Source organism: Stenella coeruleoalba, assembly GCF_951394435.1.
Source record: "Stenella coeruleoalba genome assembly, chromosome: 12".
Taxonomy (NCBI): Eukaryota; Metazoa; Chordata; class Mammalia; order Artiodactyla; family Delphinidae; genus Stenella; species Stenella coeruleoalba.
Genome location: NC_137158.1, coordinates 15318273 through 15343066, shown reverse-complemented (window position 1 = coordinate 15343066; position 24794 = coordinate 15318273). Strand labels below are relative to the sequence as shown.

General features: G+C 36.7%; 2 protein-coding genes across 4 annotated transcripts in view; one reads left to right on the top strand and one right to left on the bottom strand.

The window, feature by feature from the left end:
• The window catches only part of LOC307195169 (uncharacterized protein), a 665726-nt gene that overhangs the window by 19701 nt on the left and 621231 nt on the right, over positions 1 to 24794 (top strand). The window lies entirely within an intron of this gene.
• Positions 1 to 24794, bottom strand: part of IRAK1BP1 (interleukin 1 receptor associated kinase 1 binding protein 1) — a 38168-nt gene that overhangs the window by 9121 nt on the left and 4253 nt on the right. The window contains exon 2 of the mRNA XM_079939104.1: positions 9764 to 9829. Coding sequence (XP_079795230.1) covers positions 9764 to 9829 — 66 coding nt within the window. The remainder of the gene's footprint in view (positions 1 to 9763; positions 9830 to 24794) is intronic.

The window sequence follows — 24794 nt, the reverse complement described above, 5'->3', positions numbered from 1 at the left end:
ATTCATCCCACCCTCCCCCTAACTGCTGGCACCATTGATCCTTTTACTGTCTCCATAGTTTTTCTTCTCCCAGAATGTCATATAGTTGGAATCATACAGTTTGTAGCCTTTTCTGATTGTCTTAGTAATAGGCATTTAAGGTTCATACCTATTTTCATGGCTTGAGAGCTTATTTCTTTTTAGTGATGAATAATATTCCATTTTCTGGATGTACCAGTTTATGTATCCATTCACCTACTGAAGGACATCTTTGTTGCTTCCAAATTTTGCGATTATGAATGAAGCTGCTACAAATATCCATGTGCACATTTCTATGTGAGCATACATTTTCACCTCCTTTGGGTACATACTAAGGAGCATGATTGCTGCATCATGTGGTAGGAATATGTTTAGTTTTATAGGAAACTTTGTCTCCCAAAATGACTGCACCATTTTGCATTCCCACCAGGAATGAGTGAGAGCTCCTCTTGTTCCACGACCTCGTCAGCATTTGGTGTTGTCAGCATTCCAGATTTTGGCCATTCTAATAAGTGTGCAGTGACATTTCATTTTTTTTTTAATTTGCAGCTGCCTAATAACATATGATGTGGATCAGCTTTTCATATGCTTATTTACCATCTATATATCTTTTTTAGTGAGGCATCTGTTAAGGTCTTTGGTTTATTTTTAATTTTTTTTTTTCTTACTGTTGAGGTTAAGAGTTCTTTGTGTATTTTGGATAGCAGTCCTTTAAAATAAGTGTGTTTTGCAAATATTTTCTCTGGGTCTGTGACTTCTCTTATTATTCTCCTGACATTGTCTTTCACAGAGCAGAAGTTTTTAACTGTAATGAAGTCCAGCTTACCAATTATTTCTTTCATGGATCAATGCTGTTGGTGTTGTATCTACAAAGTCAGTGTGATACTCAAGGCCATCTAGGTTTTCTCATATGTTTATAGTTTTGTGTTTTACCTTTAGGTCTATGATACATTCTGAGTTAATTTTTTGAAGGGTGCAAGGTCTGTATCTAGATGCTTTTTTTTTTGTATGTGGATGTCTTGTTGTTCCAGCACCAATTGTTGAAAAGATGATTGTGCCCCATTGTACTGCCTTTGTTCCTTTCTCAAAGATCAGTTGATTATACAGGAGTCTATTTCTTGGCTCTCTATTCTGTTCCATTGACCTGTTTGTCTGTTCTTCAAACACTACTACACTATCTTGATTTTTGATGCCTTTTAGTAAGCCTTGAAGTCAGGGAATGTCATTTCTCCAACTTTGTTCTTCTCCTTCAATACTGTATTGGCTATTCTGGTTCTTTTGCGTCTCCATATAAACTTGAATTATTTTTTTTTCAATATCCCCAAAATAACTTACTGGGAGTTTGGTTGAGACTGCATCAAATCTATAGATAGATCTATAGATCTATAGATCTATAGAAGAAGAACTGACATCCGGACCATATTGAGTCTTTCTATCCATGAACATGGAATATCTCTCCATTTATTTGGCTCTTCTTTAATCTAATTCATCAGAGTGTCAAAGTTTTCCTCATATAAATCTTGTACATATATGTTGTTAGATATACACCCAAGTAGTTCATGTTTTGGGGTGCTATGGAAAATTGTTTTTAATTTCAAATTCTACTTGTTTGTTGCTGGTATGTAGGAAATATTTTGTTGAAGATTTTTGCCTCTATATTCATGAGGGATTGGTCTGTAGTTTTCTTATCTTGTAATGCATTTCCATAGGATTTGTGGTGATGTCTCCTTTTTCAGTTCTGATATTAGTAATTTGTTCTTTCTCTTTTTTCCCCCCTTTAGTTTGTCCAGAAGCTTATCGATCTTATTGATATTTTCAGAGAACTAGCTTTTGGTTTCACTAATTTTCTCTATTGATTTCCTGTTTTCAGTTTCACTGATTTCTGCTCTAATTCTTATTATTTTTCTTCTGCTTACTTTGGACTTAATTTGCTCTTCTTTTTCTAGTTTCCTAAGGTGGAAACATTATTTATTTTAGATTTTTCTTCTTTTTACTATATGCATTCAATGCTAAAATTTCTCTCTAAGCTGCTTTCACTGTATCTCACACATTTTGATAAACTGTATTTTCACTTTCATTTAGTTCTAAATATTTTAAAATTTCTCTTGAGATTTCTTCATTGACCCATGTTATTCAGAAGTGTGTTGTTTAATCTCCATGTATTTTGGGATTTTCCAATTATGTTTCTGTTATTGATTTCTAGGTTAATGCCACTGTGGTCAGAGAGCAGACATTATATGATCTATCCTTTTAAATTTGTTAAGGTATAAGTTTTGGCCTAAAATGTATTTTTTGGTGGGGGGGGGGGCGGGAAGTAAAGGTTTACTGCAGGGCCAAGCAATGAGAATGGGTGGATTGTGCTCAAAAGACCCAAACTCCAAATGTGTTCTATCTTGGTGAATGCTCCATGAGAGCTTGAGAAGAAGAATACTGTTTTTGGAGGAAGTAATTTATAGATGTCCATTCTATCCAGTGAATTGACGGTACTGTTAAGTTCAACTAGGTCCTTACTGATTTTATGCCTGCTGAATCTGTCCCTTCTTGATAAAGGGAGTTGGAGACTCCAACTATGATAGCAGACTCATCTATTTCTCCTAGCAGTTCTATTAGTTTTTGCCTCATGTAGTTGGGGAATGCACGTTAAGGAGTTTTTTTTTTTTTGGCTGTGCCACCACGCAGCATGTGGGATCTTAGTTCCCCAACCAGGGATCGAACCCATGCTCCCTGCACTGGAAGTGCAGAGTCTTAACCACAGGACTGCCAGGGAAGTCCCCAAGGATTGTTATGGCTCTGGGAAAATTGCCCCTGTATCGTTACCTAATGCCCTTCTGTATCCCTGATAACTCCTTGTTATGAAGTCTGTTGTGTCTGAAATTACAATAGTGACTCTTGCTTTCTTTTGATTAGTGTTAGCATGATTAATTTTTCTCCATGGATTTACTTTTAATCTATATATGTCTTTATATTTAAAATGGATTTCTCACAGATAACATATAGTTGGGTAGTGTTTTTTGATGCACTTTGACAATCTCTGTCTTTTAATTGCTGCGTTTAGACCACTGATGTTCAAAGCATTACTGATATAGTTGGATTAATATCCACCATATTCTTTACTGTTTATTTGTTGCCCTTGTTCCTTTTTCTAAGTTCTGTCTTCTGCCTTTTGTGATTAAAAAAATTTTTTCATTTATTTATTTATTTATTTAGGCTGTGTTGGGTCTTCGTTGCTGTGTGTGGGCTTTCTCTAGTTGCTGCAAGCAGGGACTACTCTTTGTTGCAGTGCATGGGCTTCTCATTGCAGTGGCTACTCTTGTTGCAGAGCACAGGCTCTAGGTGCACGGGTTTCAGTAATTATGGCACACGGGCTCAGTAGATGTGGCTTGTGGGCTCTAGAGCGCAGGCTCAGTAGCTGTGGCACACAGGCTTAGTTGCTCCGCGGCATGTGGGATCTTCCTGGATCAGGGCTGGAACCCATTTCCCCTGCACTGGCAAGTGGATTCTTAACCACTGTGCCACCAGGGAAGCCCTTGTGATTTTAACTGAGCATTTCATGGTTCCCTTTTTTCTCCTTTCTTAGCATATCAGTTATATATTTTTAAGCTTTTTTACTGGTTTCTCTAAAGTATGCAATACATATTTACAGCTAATCCAAGTCCACTTTTAAATAACACTATACCACTTTATGGGTTGTGTGAGTACCTTATAATAACAAAATAATCCTAATTCCTCCATCCCATCTCTTGTATCATTACAGTCATTCATTTCACTTATATATCACCATACACAAGTATATATATAAGAAACATGCATAAGCATACAAAATTGAATATATTGTTGCTATTACTTTAAACAAACTGGTATTCACTAGATTGATTAAGAATAAGAAAAATATCTATAACACAGGGAACTCTGCTCCATATTATGTAACAACCTAAATGGGAAAAGAATTTGAAAAAGAAGAGATACATGTATATGTATAACTGAATCACTTTGCTGTACACCTGAAACTAATGCAACATTGTTAATCAACTATAATATAAAATAAGAAGTTAAGAAAAAGAATAAGAAAAATAAAAGTATTTTACCTTCACTTACTCCTTTTTTGATGTTCTTCTTTTCTTTACATAGATCCAGGTTTCTGATCTATATTATTTTCCTTCTTTCCAAAGAACTTCTTCTAACAGTTGTTGCAAGGCAGCCCTAATGGTAACAAATTCCCTCAATTTTTGGACTTCCCTGCTGGCCTAGTGGTTAGGAGTCCGGGCTTTCACTGCAGTGGCCTTGGTTCAATCCCTGGTTGGGAAAGATCCTGCAAATTGCATGGTGCAGCCAGAAACAAAAAACACCCCCCCCACCCCCCGAAAAAACAGTCTTAGTCAAATTCCCTCAATTTTTGTCTGAGAAAGTCTTTATTTCTCCTTCAATTTTGAAGGATACTGTGTAGAGAACTCTAGGTTGGGGTTTTTTTTTCTCTCAACACTTTAAGTGTTTAAACTCCACTCTCTCTTTTCTTGTATGGTTTCAGAGGAAAAGTCAGATATAATTCTTGTTTTTCTTCCTCTATAGGTAAAGTGTTTTTACCTCTGGCTTCTTTCACGTTTTCTTCTTTATCTCTGATTTTTTGTAGTTTGAAAATAATATGCTCACCAGTAGGGGTCTTTTTGGGCATTTATTGGGGAAATTCTCTGTCATTATTGCTTCAAATATTTCTTCTGTTCCTTTCTCTCTTCTCCTTCTGGTACTCTCATTATGTGTATGTTATACCTTCTGTAGTTGTCCCATAGTCCTTGGATATTCTGGGTTTTTTTTTCCCCCAGTTTTTGTTCTCTTTGCTTTTCAGTTTTTGAGGTTTCTATTGAGATACCCTCAAGCCTAGAGATTCTTTCCTCTACTGCATCCAGTCTTCTGCATCCATCAGAAGCATTCTTCATTTCTGTTACAGTGTTTTTGATCTCTAGTATTACTTTTTGGGTCTTAGGATTTCAATCTCTCTGCTTATGTTGCTCATCTGTTCTTGCATGGTGTCTACTTATCCATTAGAGCTCTTAGCACATTAATCATATTTGTTTTAAATTCTCAGTCTGATAGTTCCAACATCCCTACCATCTCTAGTTCTGATGTTTGCACTGTCTCATCAAACTGCATTTTTTGCCTTTTGGTGTGCCTTGTAATTTTTTCCTTGATAACTGGACATGATATATTGAGTAAAAGGAACTGCTGTAAATAAGTCTTTAGTAATGTGGTGGTAAGATATAGGGAGAGGGAAAGTGTTCTACTGTTTTATGATTCTCAGTTTTTTAGTGAGCCAGTGCCTCCAGACTGAACTTCACAAGTATTTCTGAGCTGTTGTTGTTGTTGTTGTTTTCTCCTCCTCTTCAGGTAGAAGAAGATGGCTAGAGTGGATTGGATTTCGGTATTTCCCTTCCCTCTGGTTAGTTAGGCTCTGATAATATACCAGCAGGTTAGGGTCTGCTTAACTAGTTTCTCCTGAGGACAGACTTTCTTAAGAAGAACAGAGTACTCTGGCATATTTCAAAATGGTTCCTTTTCCCCTCCCTCTGCCAGACACACTAGGGAAGTTTTTTCCCATCTTCACAGTGAGAACCTAGTCGAGCACGTGGAGATAAATCTCACAAAACTGTGGGTCCCCCTCTATTACTGGATCCTCTAGAGTTTTAATTCTCAGAGTTGTCCACACTGAGCCTCCAGGAATTTGTCAATTATAGTTCAGAGTTTCCTATCCGGGCACCGTTTCTGGAGGTGGTTTCTGTTGTCTCTGCTCTAGTAAGCTGTGACTCACTGTGTCTGCCTGTCTGTCTCTCCAGTTTGGGGGGTAGCAGTGTGCCCTGTATGCTCACCTCTCTTATGGATCCTAGAAGAGTTGTTGATTTTTCAGTTTTCTTTCAGCTTTTTACTTGTTAGGATGCAGTGGTGACTTCTAAGCTCCTAACACATAGACTAAGAAACTGAAAGTCTGCCATTACTTTTAACCAGTTGGTGCCCTCATATTTAAAGTACATTTGTCCTATGCGGCAGCTTCCCAGTAGCCATCCATTTTACATTTGGTAGTGCATATATGTTAATGCTACTCTCTCACTTCATTGCAGCATAGCACAGGCAGATCAGCTCGGTGCTTTGTGACCACCTAGACGGGTGGGATAGGGAGGGTGGGAGGGAGATGCAAGAGGGAGGAGATATGGGGATATATGTATATGTATAGCTGATTCACTGTGTTATACAGCAGAAACTAACACACCACTGTAAAGCAATTATACTCCAATAAAGATATAAAAAAATAAATTCTATTAATAAAAGAAAAAAAAATAAAGTATGTTTGTTGCAAGCAGCTTACAGGTGAGGTGTGTTTTTTAATACAATCTGAAATATAAGCCTTCTAATGGAGGTATTTAGAATATTTATATTTAATTTGATTATTGATATGGTTACATTTAAACCTCTGACCTTGCTATACTATTTGTCTCATATTTTCTTTTCTCCCCCTCCCCACTTTCTGCCTTTTTTTGGGGGGATTGAGTATATTTTTATTATTCTATTTGATATCCTTCATTGGCTTCTTTGCTATAACTCTTGTTGTTGTTGTTAATTTAGTGTCTGCTTTAGAGTTTATAGTATATACATGTTTATCACAATCTACCTTCAGGAGATATACAATTTCATATATAAGAAACCTACAATATTCTACTTCTATTTCTCCCTTCTTGACCTTCCTGCTATTGCTGTTGTATGTTTTACTTTTACATATGTTAGAATTCCTAAAGTTCGTCATTGTCATTTTTGTTCAAACAATTATCTTTTATATAGATGTAGAGAAATAGAGATGATATAAGAAAAATATCATATCTATCTGTGTAGTTACCATTTTCAGTGCTCTTCATTCCTTTGTGTAGATTCCTATTCCTTTTTAGTACCATTTCATTCCACCGACCCAATTTCATTTAGCATTTCTTGTATTGCAAGTCTACAGGTAATGAATTCTTTCAGCTTTCTGAAAAAGTCTATAGTTGGCCTTCAATTTTGAGCAGTATTTTTGCTGAACACAGGGTGATAATAACAAACTATAAGATAGGAGAAATATGATTTAAAAGCCCCAAGTGAGAAAGACACTTTTTTAGTTGTAATCATTGTTTATGACTGTAAGCTCAAAAGAAGGGAACAATGTGATGCAAGTGCCAAAATGTTCAGGCGTATATGTGTTATTAGAAATAAACTTTCCAGAATAGGGAAGATAATCATCTTTCTCTAATATGGAATCACAATTAGGACACTATAGTTGTAGATGCTTTAGGAGGAAATTGGTTAACAAAAGAGAGAGCTTGTCATCTAAGAAATGACCAAAGAAACTGGGGATCCTTACACTTGGAGAAGAAAAAAGTAGCATTAATATGATACTGAACCTCAAGTATATAGTTCTAGGAAGAAATATTTGTTTTGTCCTTGGAGAGGTACATAATTAAAATGGATAAGTACTAGTAAGTCAATTCTTGGTTTAATGTTAGAAAATTGTATATTGATTAGATGTCTGAAAATGGAATTGGCCTTTTATATTCATACCTATCTATGTATAAAATATTTCACAACAAAGATGAAGAGTTAAAAGAAAATTAGATGAGATAATGTATGGAAAACACCTGACACATGGAAACATGCAAGGAAAAGGAGGGGGGAAACTGGTTATACTATTTTTTCTATTTAATAGACTTTTATTGAATGCCTACTATATCCCAGGTTTTTAAAATCCCTCCAACACTGAAATTGTAACACGAAAACAACATGAGAAGTGGAAAGAGTAGAGATATAAGAATTGCAAAGCCAAGGTTTTACTCCAACCCCAAACATACAAACACCCACCCACCCTTAAAGAACTCACTTAGATAATTTCTAACTTTCAATATCTTATCTTTAAAATAAGCTGAAGCAGCAGGGTAGGCGGGAGGTTAGAAAAAGAATCTCTGAAGTGCCTTTCAGGATGAAAATTTCAGGTATTATGTGAAAAGTCATGTTCTACCATCTAATCTTAGTCTGTATATTTAACTATCTGCGAGAATATTGGTATACATCAGATATTAGGTTTTGGTGTTCACTATAGCCATAGCCATAAAGCCACACATTGTTCTTTATGCACAGGTTGGCATACTTTATACCTCAGGACCCTACCATCCTGGTCTCTGCTGATGCTGACTTAAGGGCAATCATGTATTAGACTACACTATATAAGAGTTCTGGCTACTGGGAAGCCCTATACAAAATATAATCAGATTCTCTCTTAAGAAATTCAAATACAAGACATTAAAAAGGCAAGTACAGCAAAAGGACGAGGAGTAGAGTTCAGCCAAGTCCTCACTTAGCCGTGTCTTACAACAAAATAAGCAGCTCTAAAGCACACTCTGTACGTGGCGGGTCAGTCCCTAGAATAAATCAGTCTGAAAAACTGGCCAGTTTTCCATGAAGCCTGGCTGAATGTTTGCTGGGACTGTTCCTTTTCCTGCTCGTGTACTTACTAGTGTACCCTCACAACAAACCCCATTAACTAAGATAACCAGAGCCCATCTATGTTCACTACAACCTGAAGTCCAAACAGGTAATAACTACTGGAGGATGCTAGAACAACTCCCAGTCTTTGACTTCCATAGTATGGAATCTTACCAGACCGCTCTTCATCCTGTTTTGAAAGGTATGTTTTGGTCCCCACTACTACAGAATAACATTTGCCAAATGGATCCCTAAAATCATCATAAGATGGTTAAATTTTAAGTGAAGAAATTATAAATTTATTAAAGTAAGTATAGGGACAACAGTGTGTTATGGAAATTACTATCTCAAGAGGTAAGAAGCCAGGATCCTAATTTCCATTCTAATTCTTATAATATGATCTTTGAAAAATCTGAGCCTAAGCTATCTAAGCCTAAGGTCACACCCTTAAAATTAGAAAAAATAATTTATTATCTGCCTGAAGGTAGGACTAGTTGATTTCTTGAGGTATTTTACACCTCTAATGGCAAAGATTCTCTGATTAGATAAACAATATTCCATTCAAATCTCATTCCTGTTTGTTTCCTGGGGCAAAGGAGGCAGCCTGACTGCCCCAAAGTACCCCAAGATGTTTGGAGCCAGGAAGAGAGAGCAGTCTTGTAACCTAGCCACAAGTACATATAACATACTCTGGTGTCATAAAATCCTGATCATACAATCTTTAAAGATAAGTAAAAAGCTCGACAGTTTTAGGAACTAAGTGTTTTCATTAATTGAGTGTACAAAAATATTTTGTTCTTTTTAATTTGTGCAAAGGTTGAGTAGTTTTTATTTTTAAATAAACCTGAACACAAAACAATAAAATTACATTGTGAAACAAAAGAATGTTGAAAAGTCTTTCAGTCCTTTATTCTATGACTATTAATTTGCTATTTATCGGAGGAGAAGAAATTTTTCTTTTGTAGTGCTTCCTGCTCACTAGATGATAACATTACTAAAATTTTATTCACGTGGCAATTAAATGCTACTTCCATCTGCTATTTTTATTCCACTTCAAAACAATTTCTCTTAAATCTCATTAAATTTATTTTAAAAGCTCATCCAGATATGTAACACCAAAAATGACTGAGAAAAATGATCTTTTATCAATACCATGAGAAGCATTTCTCATATACACTGAGTTTCAAGAATAAAATTAAATGCAAACTGTCCCCACAAGTCGTGGTGTTTCCAATTATTTAAGATAAGTACATACCTCTGCTTCCATGTGATAAGCATTTTCTACCCTTTGAAAATCCTTTGTCACAGTTACATTTTCTGACTGAAACAGAAAGTACAAAAGTATGATTACTAAATGTTTGGTTACTAAATGCAATTACTCTAAAACATAAAGCATAAACCTGAACTTATTAAAATCAGAATGACAAAATATGCAGAAAGAACTGGTTTGCCTGGTGTTTTAATACTTTCCTAAAAGTAACATAAAATAAATTCAGAAACTTATACATATTTGCTGAAATTTCATCATAATTGTGGCTACACTTGTAGTAATTTTTACATTAGCTAGTACAAAAAGTATGAACTTAGGGTAGTGTATACATATATATATGAAGAATTATTTGTACATAAAGCATTCTGAATGTTGTAGGAATGTCAGAGTTTTAAAAATGTTTAATTTACAAATAATACAAATTTACTGAACATATCGTACACAACTTTGGGCAAGTTACTCAACATTTTTGAGATTTAGTTTCCACATTTATAAAATTAGGTTACACTACATGTGAGGTAGGAGGTCCCAGGCTGAGCAGCTGGAGTGTGTCAGACTGAGCAATTGGAGCTTGTCTCCCTACCACACCCTGGCCCCTGACGACATTTCAAGGAAAAAGATAACAGCAGGAGCAGAGAGGAACTAAGCTCTGCTGCAGTAAAAAGATAAGATGACCACGTCTTCATTCTTCAGGTCAAGGAGACCTCCCCAACTTCACATGTACAGAAAAGTTCCTAGGGGATCAAAAAGGGAGGGGGGGGGGCTAACCCATAATATGTTCTGCCAGTCTCCTAGAGACCCGCACACTGGACTCCATCTTGGCCGAAAGATGCGCATGCACATTAGACAGGACCCTGAGTCAGATCGGATATGGGGAACAAGCAAGATGATTGGCCAGAGGAAAACAAAGACCTGGAAGATGGCCCCTACATAAGCAATTTAAACCACGCCTTTAGCGCTCTTTATTAGCGAAGATGCCCACACTCTTCTCTGAGTGTGTAGCTCTGCTTTGCTTCTGTCCTAAATAAACTGCTTTTCTTTGTGCTCTACCACACGTGCTGTGCTTCTAATAAACTCTGTGTCTGCTTTACAACCTTGGTCTCTGTAAAATTCGTTTTTCAAAGAGGTCAAGAGCGAGGGCTCTGCTTCTAGCCACTAGCCCCTGGTGGTCTAGTGGTTAGGATTCCTCGTTTTCACTCAGGCAGCCCAGGTTCGATTCCCAGGCAAGGAACTAAGATCTTGCTTCAAGCTGCCATTCACTGCTGTTACCCCAAGATCACATGGGACTGTTTTGAGGATTTAATGAAAAGTTGTAAATAAAATGCTTGACACAGAAGGCACTCAGCAAACACACATGCTATACCATTATGATATAAATATTTCCTGAAATACTGGACCCAAGCAGTCTGTTCTTAGAAAAGTAATATTAATGCTTTTTGATTCTCTGGGTAAGTATAGGTTATATAATTCTGGTTAAAAAGTTAAATTTCTTATTTACATTTCAAAAGGGTTTTAAAATTTAGTGAAATGAATTCTTGACCTACTCCCATCCTTGGGGATAGACAGAACTTATATTTTATAAATTTTTGCATCTTTTTATTTTCCCACTATTGCATTGCTTTATTTGCTGACCCCTAATAAATTGAACAGGTTATGATATTTGCTACAATCATACAATGTTGGAACTTCAGGGATGGAGCTATGGTCAACTCCTGGGCCCCACTGGTCTTTAAATGCAGTTTGTTTCTTAGATCATGGGTCCTTTGTGGCATTGGTAAGGTCACTGCCAAGAGTGACACATAGGAATTATTCAGTGCATGTTGGCCAACCAATTTCCGCTTAGGTGGATTATTTTTTTGGCTTAATCATGTCAAATACATAAAATACATATCAAAAGTTACATAGAAAATACATTAAAAATAGATACGCCCCTCAATATTATTGCCAATGGTTGTCGTGGAGCTTTCCCTTATGTTTTCTTTTAGTAGTTTTATAGTTTCAGGTCTTACATTTAAGTCTCTAATCCATTTTGAGTTGATTTTTGTATATGGTATGAGATAAGGGTCCAGTTTCATTCTTCTGCATGCGACTATTCACCATTGTGAACATTCAATAAAGAATCCACTGCTGAAGAGCCTATCCTTTTTTTTTTTTTAACATCTTTATTGGGGTATAATTGCTTTACAATGGTGTGCTAGTTTCTGCTTCACAACAAAGTGAATCAGTCATACATATACATACGTTCCCATATCTCTTCCCTCCTGCGTCTCCCTCCCTCCCACCCTCCCTATCCCACCCCTCCAGGCGGCCACAAAGCACCGAGCTGATATCCCTGTGCCATGCGGCTGCTTCCCACTAGCTATCTACCTTACGTTTGTTAGTGTATATATGTCCATGACTCTCTCTCACCCTGTCACAGCTCACCCTTCCCCCAAATTTTTGTATCTTTAAAAATATATGCTAAATAAAGAATATTATGCCCAATAATTATTTAATTATAAGTTATTTGGTAAGGGATTTAGCTGCACCTGAATTTTAAGGTATACACTAATTTCAAGCCATTATATGACCTAGAAAATTCTAAAAAGCTTTAACCTGAAAATCTGAACTTAAGTTCTAATTATAGCTCTGATGTCTGTTACCATGAAAATATTCATTTTTTATGATGAACGTAATATTTACTCATTGTAGAAAAATTACAATATGGATATAGATAAAATAAACCAGTACTGTATACATTGCTTGAAGTTGAAAACATGAAACTTGAAACATAAAGCATTTCTGTCATTTAATATTCTCTTATGACATGTAAACACATCTTCTATTTTCTTGGATGTCTTTTTTTCATTTTTCCCCCCACTTCACTTAATAAATACATATAAAACTTCTGATTAAAAAATTATTAGAGAAATAATTTTAGGAAAGGTAGCTGAAAAGAAAGTAGCTTTTACTGTTGCACTTAACAATGTTATTGCTTTTATAAAAATAATATATGCTAATTAATAAATATCTAATACTAGAGAAAAGAACAAAGTAATAAGTCTCTAAACCCAGTAGTATTAAAATTTCAGGGCTTCCCTGGTGGCGCAGTGGTTGAGAGTCCGCCTGCCGATGCAGGGGACACGGGTTCGTGCCCCGGTCCGGGAAGATCCCACATGCCGCAGAGCGGCTGGGCCCGTGAGCCATGGCCGCTGAGCCTGCGCGTCCGGAGCCTGTGCTCCGCAACGGGAGAGGCCACAACAGTGAGAGGCCCGCGTACCGCAAAAAAAAAAAAAAATTTCAGTAAACATTTTAAGTCATCTATCAATGCATATAAACATATCTATGTATAGTCTATCTATGTATAGACTTTTCCATAAATGAAATTATACTCTACATGCTGTTCTGTAACCTTTTAATAACCTTTATTTTAGAAAAAATTAAAATCTACAGAAAAGTTGCTAAGATAGTATACAGTTCCATATAGCTCAGTTTCAGATTTCTCTGATGTTACCATCTTTTATTACCATGGTGCATCTGTCAAACTAAAAAACCATCATTGGTATATAACCATTAACTAAATTCCAAACTTTACTTGCATTTCACCAATTTTTCTATTAATGTTCTTTTACTATTTCAGAATCCAATCTGTGATACCACATTGCATTAATTCATCATGTCTCCTTAGTCTCCTGTAATCTAAGAGAATTTCTCAGTCTTCTCTTGTTTTCATAACCTTGAAGGTTTTGATCAGGTATTTTGCAGGATGTCCCTCAATTTGGGTTTGTTTGGTAGCTCTTCCTCATGGTCAGACCACGGTTATAGGCTTTAGGAAAGAATATCACAGAGGTGAAGCGCCCTTCTCATTGCAACATATCAGGGGGGTACATGATATCCATGTGACATTACTCATGATGTTAACCTTGATCACTTGGTTAAGGTAATGTCTGACAGGGTCCTTTACTGTAAAGTTACTATTTTTCCCTTTCCATGCTTTATTCATAGAAGGCAAGTCACTAGGTCTAGCCCATAGTCACTCAATAAATACTACATTATTTATTTTGTTGCTCAAATTGTTCTAGCTTTGGCTATTGAGACTTCTTTCAGGTTGGATCTTATATCCCTTTGACATCCATCCATCCTTTTATTTTTTGAGCACTTCCTTACTTTCTGGTTCAAGATGCTATAGGCTCATGTCGTGGCTTCCCTGCCCAGCCCTAGAATCAGCCACTTCACTAAGAAGCTTACCATCTTTTCTTTGAGATTGCTATTTAGAACCAAGACCTGGGTGTTGAGACTGCTCATCACTACTCAAGTGTCATTCTGTGTAGGCCCTCTCAGTGGACAGAGTTTGATAATACATTTATGTGTACAAACTCACATATACACATACATCTACAATTGTTTCTGTATCTATCCATGTGCACATATTCCAAGCTAAACACGAGTTCACCTTGATGTTTCCAACTCTCATTAAGAACCACAGAGTTCATTCTAACCTTCCCTTCTTATCTGTAACTTCCCTCTACAATAGTGAGAAACCTGGCTCCCATCACCCACCAACCACTTACTATTTTTCAAGCCTACTATACATATAAAGCAGTTTCAGAACTGTTAACCAGCATCCCCTTGGAAAACAAATTTACTAACTGGAGGATAGTATTTACGTATCTTTCATCTTTATCCTTAGTTTCTAGTAAAATACAATTTTCCAGACTTACTTAGGATACTCCTGTCACCTCCCACCCCCATGTTCAGTGCAGTTATTTCACTCATTTGTAATAGAGTTAGGTTCATCTGTCACAGTCTGGATTTTGTTCTGGAACTAATCTTTTTTCGATGTCTTTTTTTTTTCCAATTTGCATACATTCATGTTCACTCTTTGTGATTTACAGTTTTATGGGTTTTGACAAATGTATTCACCACCCCAGAACCACAAAGAATAGTTCTTTCCCTTGAAAAGTTCCTCTGTGCATCTCCTTTATAGTCAACAACTTTGCCATCCAACAACCCCTGTCCACTGATTTATGTCCCTATAGTTTTCCCTTTTCCAGAATGTCACATGAATGGATCATAAAATATAAACCTTTTGGATCTGGCTCCTTTCACTTATAATATCTAAGATTTGCCCATGTTCTTCTGTCAATCAATAGCCTGTACCTCTTTACTGCTGAAAAATTTTCCAATGCACGGATGTAACAGTTATCCATTCCCCTGGTGAAGACATCTTGGTCGCTTCCAAGTTCCAAAGTTTTAGTTTTAGCAATTGATGAATAAAGCCGCTATAAACTGCTTGCACAAATTTATATGTGAACATAAGTCTTTAATTCTTTTGTGGGTTAATGGTTCCCATGGTAGTCTAACTTTATAAGGAACTGTAAGACTCTTTCGAAGTGGCTGTACCATTTTGCAATCTCATCAGAAATGAATGAAAATTTCTGTTGTTCTACATCTTTGCCCGCATTTGCTATCATCAATGATATTGGATTTTAGTCATTCTAATAGGTGCATAGTGCCATCTCATTGTGGTTTTAATTTGCATTTCTTTAATGACAATGTCGAGGATCTTCTCATGTGTTTACTTGCCATCTGTATATATTCTTTGGTGAAGTATATGTTCAGATATTTTGTGCTTTTTAATTGAGCTACTTGTTTTTTTATTATTGAATTGAGTTCTTTATATATTCTTGATGCAAGTCCTTTATCAGATATGTAAGTTACAAATTATTTTCTCCCAGTCTGTAGAATGTCTTTTTTAAGACTTTATTTTTTTGGCGCAGTTTTAGGTTCACAGCAAAATTAAGTGGAAAGTACAGAGATTTCGCATACGCCCCCTGCCCCCCACATGCACAGCCTCCCCATTATCAACATCCTCACTAGAGTGGCGCATTGGTCACAACTGATGAACCTACACTGACACATCATGATCACCCAAAGTCCATAGTTTACATTAGGGTTCACTCTTGGTGTTGTATATTCTGTGGGTTTGGACAAATGTATCATAATATGTATCCACCACTATTGCAGCAAACAGAGTATTTTCACCACCCTAAAAATTCTCTGTGCTCTGACTCTTTATTCCTCCCTCTCTCCCAAACCCTGATCTTTTGAATGTCTCTATAGTTTGCCTTTTGTAGACGTGTCATATAGTTGAAACATTACCATATGTAGCCTTTTCAGATTGGCTTCTTTCACTCAGTAACATCCATTTAAATTTCTCCCATGTCTTTTCATGGCTTGATACCTCATTGCATTTTGGCACTGAAAAATACTCCATTGTCAGTTTATTTATCCAGTCAGCTTCAGAAGGACATCTTTGTTGCTTCCAAGTTTGGGTAACTGGATTGTCTTTTCATTTTCTTAACAATTTCTTTCACAAAGCAAAAGTTTTTAATTTTGATAAAGTTCAATTTACATTTTTGTTTTTTCATGGATTGTGCTTTTGGTAATGTAACTAAAAAGTCATTTTCAAACCCAAGGTCACATAGATTTTCTCCTTTACTTTCTTCTTCTTTATGTTTTACATTTAGGCCTATGATCCATTTTGAACACATTTTTGTGTAAGATGTGAAGTACTTGTTGAGGTTCACTTTTTGCATATGGACATTCAACTGTTATGACACCATTTGTTGAAAAGACTCTCCTAACTCTACTGAATTGCATTTATACCCCTAGTGTTTTCCTCTCTGAGGAGGAAAAAATTCTTAGAAGCAATTTCGTTTAGTTTATCCCAGTGACTCTTAAAGCAAATGTGTGTAGTTTAAAAGCAATATATGTAAGATAGTTACCTTGCTTATAAATGTAGTAACATATTTAATAAACATTGAAATTCCAAATATTATAGGGAATGAGGAAATAAAAATTGCCTCTTGGCAATCAGACTGAGAAGTTCTAAGCAGAATATAAACAGTTTTCAACAGGACACAGACAGAACCAAAGTTTCTAACAGAAACTAACTGAACTGCAACAGCAAAAGTGATTAACATTCTTTCTCTGCTTGATTGCTGCCTTTACAGAAGCCAACTCTATCCTAACTTTAATCCTCTGGGTTTCCTGTGAAAAAAATAGCCAATCACCAAACTGCCCCTTCTTCACTGATCCTTCCTTAGAACCACTCACAGCACAAGTCCAAAACCTATAAGAGGTCTCTCCTTACTCCCCCTTTTTGAAACACTCTTAAGGTCCTTTGAGATGCATTCTTGTTTGCTACATCATGCTAAATAAACCTAAATTTGTTTCGCTATAGACATATTCCTGATGTGTTTAGCTGGTGGAATCCCACACAAAGCATGAGATTTTTTTGTTTATCTATAGGGCAGTGGAACTCAACCAGAGGGTGTTTTGCTCCCCACAGGACACTTGCTATGTCTGGAGATATACTTGATTGTCACAATGGGTTGGGAGAGTACATGGCTGTGATGCACTGATTAGACAAAGTGAACAAGTATCCTTGTTTAGCAGGAACTGAGGAGATTCCTGAGACATAGGGCTTTCAGTTGTAAAACTGGGACAGTCCCAGGTAAACTGGGATAAGTTGGTCACCTTATAGGTAGTGGCCAGGAATGCAGCTAAAATATTCTACAATGCTCAGGACAGCCCCTCCCAACAAAGAATTATCTAGTCCAAGATGTTAATAATAGTGCCGACATTGGGAAATCCTGCCATACTGGTGATAAACTAAAAAATATTAAAATATACAAACCTAGTCCATTAAGTTTTCCCAAGTAAGCTACTGATATTTTATATTTAAATACAAAAGACAGAGTTTTAAAATACAAAATGGTCAATATAAGAATAACTATTTAAATCTATGAAAGAAGCAAGGTAACATTCTAAATAGCCATAAAAAACCACATGTTATTATAGGAATAAACTTAAAAAGGGTAAACAAAAGAAAACCATAAAAGTTTACAGAAAAAAAGCTCGAATGGACTAGGAAAACTACTGTAAACTCAGCAATTCTCCTGAAATTAATATATAAACAATACAATATGAACAGATATTTTATTTATAGAATAAAATGTAGAATTTTCCATTGTCTGGATTTCCTGATAACGTCCCCATGGTGTCGTTTAACATGTCCCTTGCAGGAAACCTTTTCAGTAGAAGAGTAATGAGGGAAGAACTTGCCCTACAAATGTTTTACAAAAATGTAATAATTTAATGTGGTACTAACACAACAAGGTGACCAAAAGAACTACAATAATCTGAAATAAAGAATGTCTGAATACCACAAATATAATACCAGTAACATTTCAAAACAATAGGCACAACAAAACAATATGGAATCCTCATGTCTACATTCTGCCCCTACTCTCTCTGAGCAGCAACTATGTGGTTCAAGGTAAGCCCTGACAGGTCTAAACCATTCAGGATTACACATCTAACTTGCCACAGAATTACGTTAAAAAATGGGCAGAAATCAAATCTAATCTAATTAGTGTATAGCATTTCTCTGGCCACAAAGACAAGTTGAGGTTGTCCACTTAGAGTGAACTACAGGAATTTTTATTTTTACGTGGTTGCAGGAAATACGAACCATTGTCTTTCTCTTTATGGTACCGTATGTCATGAAAGCCTTGGGAGTGGGGCAGTCATTTTGGTATCATACAGAAAGCTGCAGGTAAAGCCAAGAGAACTACATCAAAATAGAGCCTTGACCATTGCATAAGTGAAAACCATAATACAACTTGACCATAAGGTCAAAAAAAGCAATACTTTTTGTTTTTAAGGTCAGTTGAGTTACATTCTTGCACATGCAGTAAGGGAAAGATAGACTTCAATAAAAGATTTCGATATAGAAATACAGACTTCAATAAATGATTTCGGTAAGTACAGCAACTTACCCATTTAGGAGAAAACAAAACTCTTTTCCTTATAGCAAAATAAATTCCAAATGTAGTAAATATTTAATGTACTACAAAGGGTCTCTAAAATTTCCAGGAAATATTAGTTAATGGTTTTATGGCCTCAGGCTTGGGAAGGACCCAATAAGCATTACACCAAAGTCAGAAAACATATTGAAAACATGAATGAATTTGACTAAATAAATCTTTAAAATTTTGAACGTTTAATACTGTAAACAAAGTTACATGGCAAATATGAAATTGGGAAAATTTTTGCACTATATGAGAGCTATTGATAATCTTAATTTTTAAAGTTCTCATAAATTAGTAAAGAAAAGATAAGAGAAAATCGGCAAAATATTATGAACTGGCAATTACATGAAAAAATTTTAACCTCAAATGTAAAAAAACCAAAGCATAAGAAATAACAACATTTTTTGGACTACTGAACTGGCAAAGTTAAGAAGAAAATAATGCCTACTGTGCCAAGGATATATTTCTAGTGAAGAATATATTTCTTCCTTGAGTGTAACTTTTCATAAGCCTTAGAAATATGCATAAGCCAGGATTTAATATCAAAAGAACATAATGAATAACATGTATAAATACCTAACAAGGATATTCATTTTGTCACCATTTTTTTTTTTTTTTTTTTTTTGCTGTACGCGGGCCTCTCACTGCTGTGGCCTCTCCCGTTGCGGAGCACAGGCTCCGGACGCGCAGGCTCAGCGGCCATGGCTCACGGGTCCAGCCGCTCCGCGGCACGTGGGATCCTCCCGGACCGGGGCACGAACCCACGTCCCCTGCATCGGCAGGCGGACTCTCAACCACTGCGCCACCAGGGAAGCCCTTGTCACCATTTTTAATAATGAAAAACTGAAGCCAACTCATATGATATGTTCCGTCTATTCCTACCACTCCCTATCTTTATTTGGGTGCACCCAGAAAGACTCTGAGACAAGGATTTGAGTACAAGCAGTTAATTTTTAAGATGATTCCAAGAAACACCACAGCGGAGTAGGAAGTGAAACAGAGAAGGAAAGAAAGCCGTTGAAGGGTGTGCTGTCAAGCAGTTGCTAGTGTGGGCAACTGAAACTTACTCCTGCAGAGAAACTCTGGGAGCTGGGGTAGAACACATGCCTTAGAGCTATCCTCCCCAAGGGTGAAGGAATCTGGAGTCTCTTTCCACTCACTACCCTCAGCTGTTAGTTGAAGGCTGCTGGAGCAGGGGGAGGGGCTGTTAATTTTCTGGTAGTGTTTTCGGGCCCACCTGTAGGTAGAGTGGCTTCCTGCAGCCAGGGAAAGCTGTCAGAGAATGCACAAGTGTTGGCAGACATAAGGCGGGCCTGCATGTGCACCAATGTGAAGAGCCAAGGGAAACAAATGTGGGGTATCAACAGCATCTGCTGCATCCTCTACCTGAAACTCAATCACCTGCTGCCAAGACAATAAAGCAGCAACATGCTATAGTGGTTAAAGAGCGTGGGCTCTGAGGTCAAAGTTCTTGACAGGAGTCTAAACTCTACCACTTCCTACCTGTGTGATCTTGGTCAAGCTACCTGCTAATAATCACTCTGGTCCCGAGAGTTCTCATCTGTAAAACAGCCACTGAGATACCAGTCTCATATAGCAGGAGTGAATATCAAATGAGATAACATTTGTAAAAAGTCTAGCAATAGTAAGCAGTTTTTTATTATCAATAATATCCAACCCCTCAGGATGGCACACAAGGCCTTCCTCCCTGCTCTGCCTACAGCTTTCTTCCTCAGTCTGATCTCTTAATTCCCCTCCATTTTCTCCAGGCACTCCTGGGTTCTAGCCATGCTGAACTGCATATAGTGCTTTGAACACATGCACTTGCTGCATTCTAGGGTGGAACTGAAATGCTTTCCCTTCAGCCATTGTTTAAGACTTGATACAAGTGTCACTTCCACTATGAAATCTTTCTGGAATTCCTCAAGTAAAATGAACATTATTCCCTTTCTTACTCTGCTGTACTGTATCATGTACATACTTTCATCACAACACTACATATTAGTCTAGTCCTATAATGAGACTCCTTCAGCACAGTGCCTAAGTTTTACTCATTCTCTATTTCTGGTGTCTAGCAACATGCCTGAGGCATCCATTACACATTTATCAAAAAATACAATTATGAATAGGCAAACATTGGAGCTTACAGCCAATGGGGGGAACATACAAACCAGAAAACAAAATAATTACATGTTGTGTTAAATGCTATTTAAAAATGAAGTGATAGGGAATGTTTAATAAGTGTTTTATGGTTGAATGGTAAATACTGCTTAGAACTTTAAAACATTTTTCCATGAAAACAACACTAAAAATGAGGGTTATGCCTTCACATGTGAAACTATATATCACCATAAAACTATATGATCTACATGATTGTTGAACTAATAGTTTATTCATTTAGTGCTTCATTCATTTTTTTCTTTTATTCATTTAAAAACCATTTTCTAAGTACACATTATGTGATGTGTATGAAACATAATCCATCAATACAAAGCAACCAAGAGATAAAATGGCCTGTGCTCTGGAGAGCTTCAGAATTTGGAGGAGAGACAAGGAGAACAACAATTATAATATAGAGTGATACGTTTTATTAAAGGTGGGGAATGGAGTGTGGTATGACAGGGACTAGTGCTACGCTAGGAAAAAACTGCTCAGGAGGTGAACTTGGGCTGGATTTTAAAGGAAAAAAATGGGAGTCAGTTAACGAGGGGAGAGAGATGACAGGAAATGACAGAAAGTTAGGCTCCATCTATTAAGCAAAAGAATTTGGAATATGAGGGGCCCTTTAAGCAGGGGAGTGATGTTTATAAACCCAGATTTTAAGGTTAAAATGATGAAAGACTTTGTGAAGACACATTATAATTCATCCTGGAAAGTAATATAAATTAATTTTTGCATATCTACTGAACAAATTATTTACATGACTGCTTTCCTCCATCAGCAGAGATAACTGGGAGATTAATGACCTTTGTATGTCTTGTCTTGAGCACTAAGTCTAAATGTAATTATAAATTGGATGTAGTGATTTATGTGGTTTTACATATTAGAAGTTACAGCCATGTGAGCTCAGTATACATTTTAAGTAAATAACTTAAGAATTAGTTATATTATTCAAACAGGCCTGTAGCACTGGCAGCAGCTTTTGTGAGAAAATATTTTTCTATATATTAATTCACTTTATTCACATAATTTATAATTAGCATTAGAATTCTTCTAAACTGTAAAATCATTTAGAGACATCTTTTCAAAATGTCTTTTTAAATAACTCTATGTTTATAAATGCAGTACAAATGTATTTTCTCCTTAAAATAAAGACTTGCTTTTTCAGGGTATGTCATTTCTAACAAAAGCACTTTTATGAATTCAATGTTGGGAGGGCATAAATCACAGCTCTGGCCTTTAGAGTCCTATGCTCTAAAATGAGTGAACTGAGACAATGACCCATGCTGTGCTTTCTCATTCTCTTTCATTCTAATTATCCGGAGCCTAGGCTAGTTGGAAGAAACATAGATTTTGGTTTCAGGAACACAGAAGTTCAAATACAGCCCTGGCTGAAGTTCAGAGCATTACTTACCTTCCTTAAATCTGCAAAGTGGGGATATTAAAACCTGCCTAACAGGGCTGTTGTGCTGATTAAATAAGGCTGGTTCATTTTTTTCTTCTTTTCTTAGAAATAGGCTTAAAACAAGATTTATTTAGCTATGTGTCTCATGGACATCTCTGGTAAGTAGAAGTATTTCATATATGTGGCATCTACAATATACTGGCTTAATTTTCTTTTTAAGCTACAAAAGAAAAAATTTGGAGAGATTTTTTGAGTCTTTATAAAAAATGACAATGGGTGCAATTCCACACCCCCTCGCGGGCCCCACGTTATTGTTTGCATAAAAATGCTGAAGTATCACTTCATGCAAAGCTTTACCAGGGGGAAGACCTTCAAGATGACGGAAGAGTAAGACGTGAAGATCACCTTCCTCCCCACAAATACATCAGAAATACACCTACATGTGGAGCAACTCCTACAGAACACCTACTGAATGATGGCAGAAGACCTCAGACTTCCCAAAAGGGTCTTGGTGCTCCGGTGGGGAGTCAGCCTATGTCTCTGAGGTGGAGAGCCGAGTTCAGGACACTGGTGCACCAGAGACCTCCCGGCTCCACGTAATATCAAAGGACAAAAACTCTCCTAGAGATCGCCATCTCAAAGCTAGGACCCAGCTCCACTCAACAACCAGCAAGCTACAGTGCTGGACACCCTATGCCAAACAACTAGCAAGACAGGAACACAACCCCACCCATTAACAGAGAAGCTGCCTAAAATCATAATAAGGTCACAGACACCCCAAAACACACCACTGGACGAAGTCCTGCCAACCAGAAAGACAAGATCCAGCCTCATCTACCAGAACACCAGCACCAGTGCCCTCCACGAGGAAGCCTACACAACGTACTGAACCAACCTTAGCCACTGGGAGCAGACACCAAAAACAATGGGAACTACGAACTTGAAGCCTGAGAAAAGGAGACTCCAAACACAGTAAGTTAAGTAAAATAAGAAGACAGAGAAACACACAGCAGATGAAGGAGCAAGATAAAAACCCACCACACCTAACAAATGAAGAGGAAATAGGCAGTCTACATGAAAAAGAATTCAGACTAATGATAGTAAAGATGATCCAAAATCTTGTAAACAGAATGGAGAATACAAGAAGCATTTAACAAGGACCTAGAAGAACTAAAGAGCAAACAAACAATGATGAACAACACAACGAAAGAAATTAAAAATTCTCTAGAAGGAATCAATAGCAGAATAACTGAGGCAGAAGAACGGATAAGTGACCTGGAAGATAAAAGAGTGGAAATAACTACTGCAGAGCTGAATAAAGAGAAAACAATGAAAAGAACTGAGGACAGTCTTAGAGACCTACGGGACAACATTAAACGCACCAATATTGGAATTACAGGGGTCCCAGAAAAAGAACAGAAAAAGAAAGGGACTAAGAAAATATTTGAAGAGATCATAGTTGAAAACTTCCCTAATATGGGAAAGGAAATAGTCAATCAAGTCCAGGAAACACAGAGAGTCCCATACAGGATAAATCCAAGGAGAAACACACCAAGACACATATTAATCAAACTATCAAAAATTAAATACAAAGAAAAACTAATAAAAGCAGCAAGGGAAAAACAACAAATAACATACAAGGGAATACCCATAAGGTTAACAGCTGATCTTTCAGCAGAAACTCTGCAAGCTAGATGGGAGTGGCAGGACATATTTAAAGTGATGAAAGGAAAAAACCTACAAGCAAAATTACTCTATCCAGCAAGGATCTCATTCAGATTCAATGGAGAAATTAAAACCTTTACAGACAAGTAAAAGCTAAGAGAATTCAACACTACCAAACCAGCTTTACAACAAATGCTAAAGGAACTTCTCTAGACAGAAAACACAAGAGGGGGAAAAGACCTACAAAATCAAACCCAAAACAATTAAGAAAATGGTAATAGGAACATACATATCGATAACTACCTTAAATGTAAAGAGATTAAACGCTCCAACCAAAAGACATAGACTGACTGAATGGATACAAAAACAAGTCCCGTATATATGCTGTCTACAAGAGACCCACTTCAGACCTAGGGACACATACAGAAAGTGAGAGGATGGAAAAAGATATTCCATGCAAATGGAAATCAAAAGAAAGCTAGAGTAGCAATTCTCATCTCAGACAAAACAGACTTTAAAATAATGATTATTACAAGAGACAAAGAAGGACACTACATAATGATCAGGGGGATCAATCCAAAAAGATATAACAATTTTAAATATGTATGCACCCAACATAGGAGGACCTCAATACATAAGACAAATGCTAACAGCCACAAAAGGGGAAATCGGCAGTAACACAGTCATAGTAGGGGACTTTAATACCCCACTTTCACCAATGGACAGATCATCCAAAATGAAAATAAATAAGGAAACACAAACTTTACATGATACATTAAACAAGATGGAATTGATATTTATAGGACATTCCATCCAAAAACAACAGAATAAAACTTTTTCTCAAGTGCTCATGGAACATTCTCCAGGATAGATCATATCTTGGGTCACAAATCAAGCCCTGGTAAATTTAAGAAAATTGAAATCATAT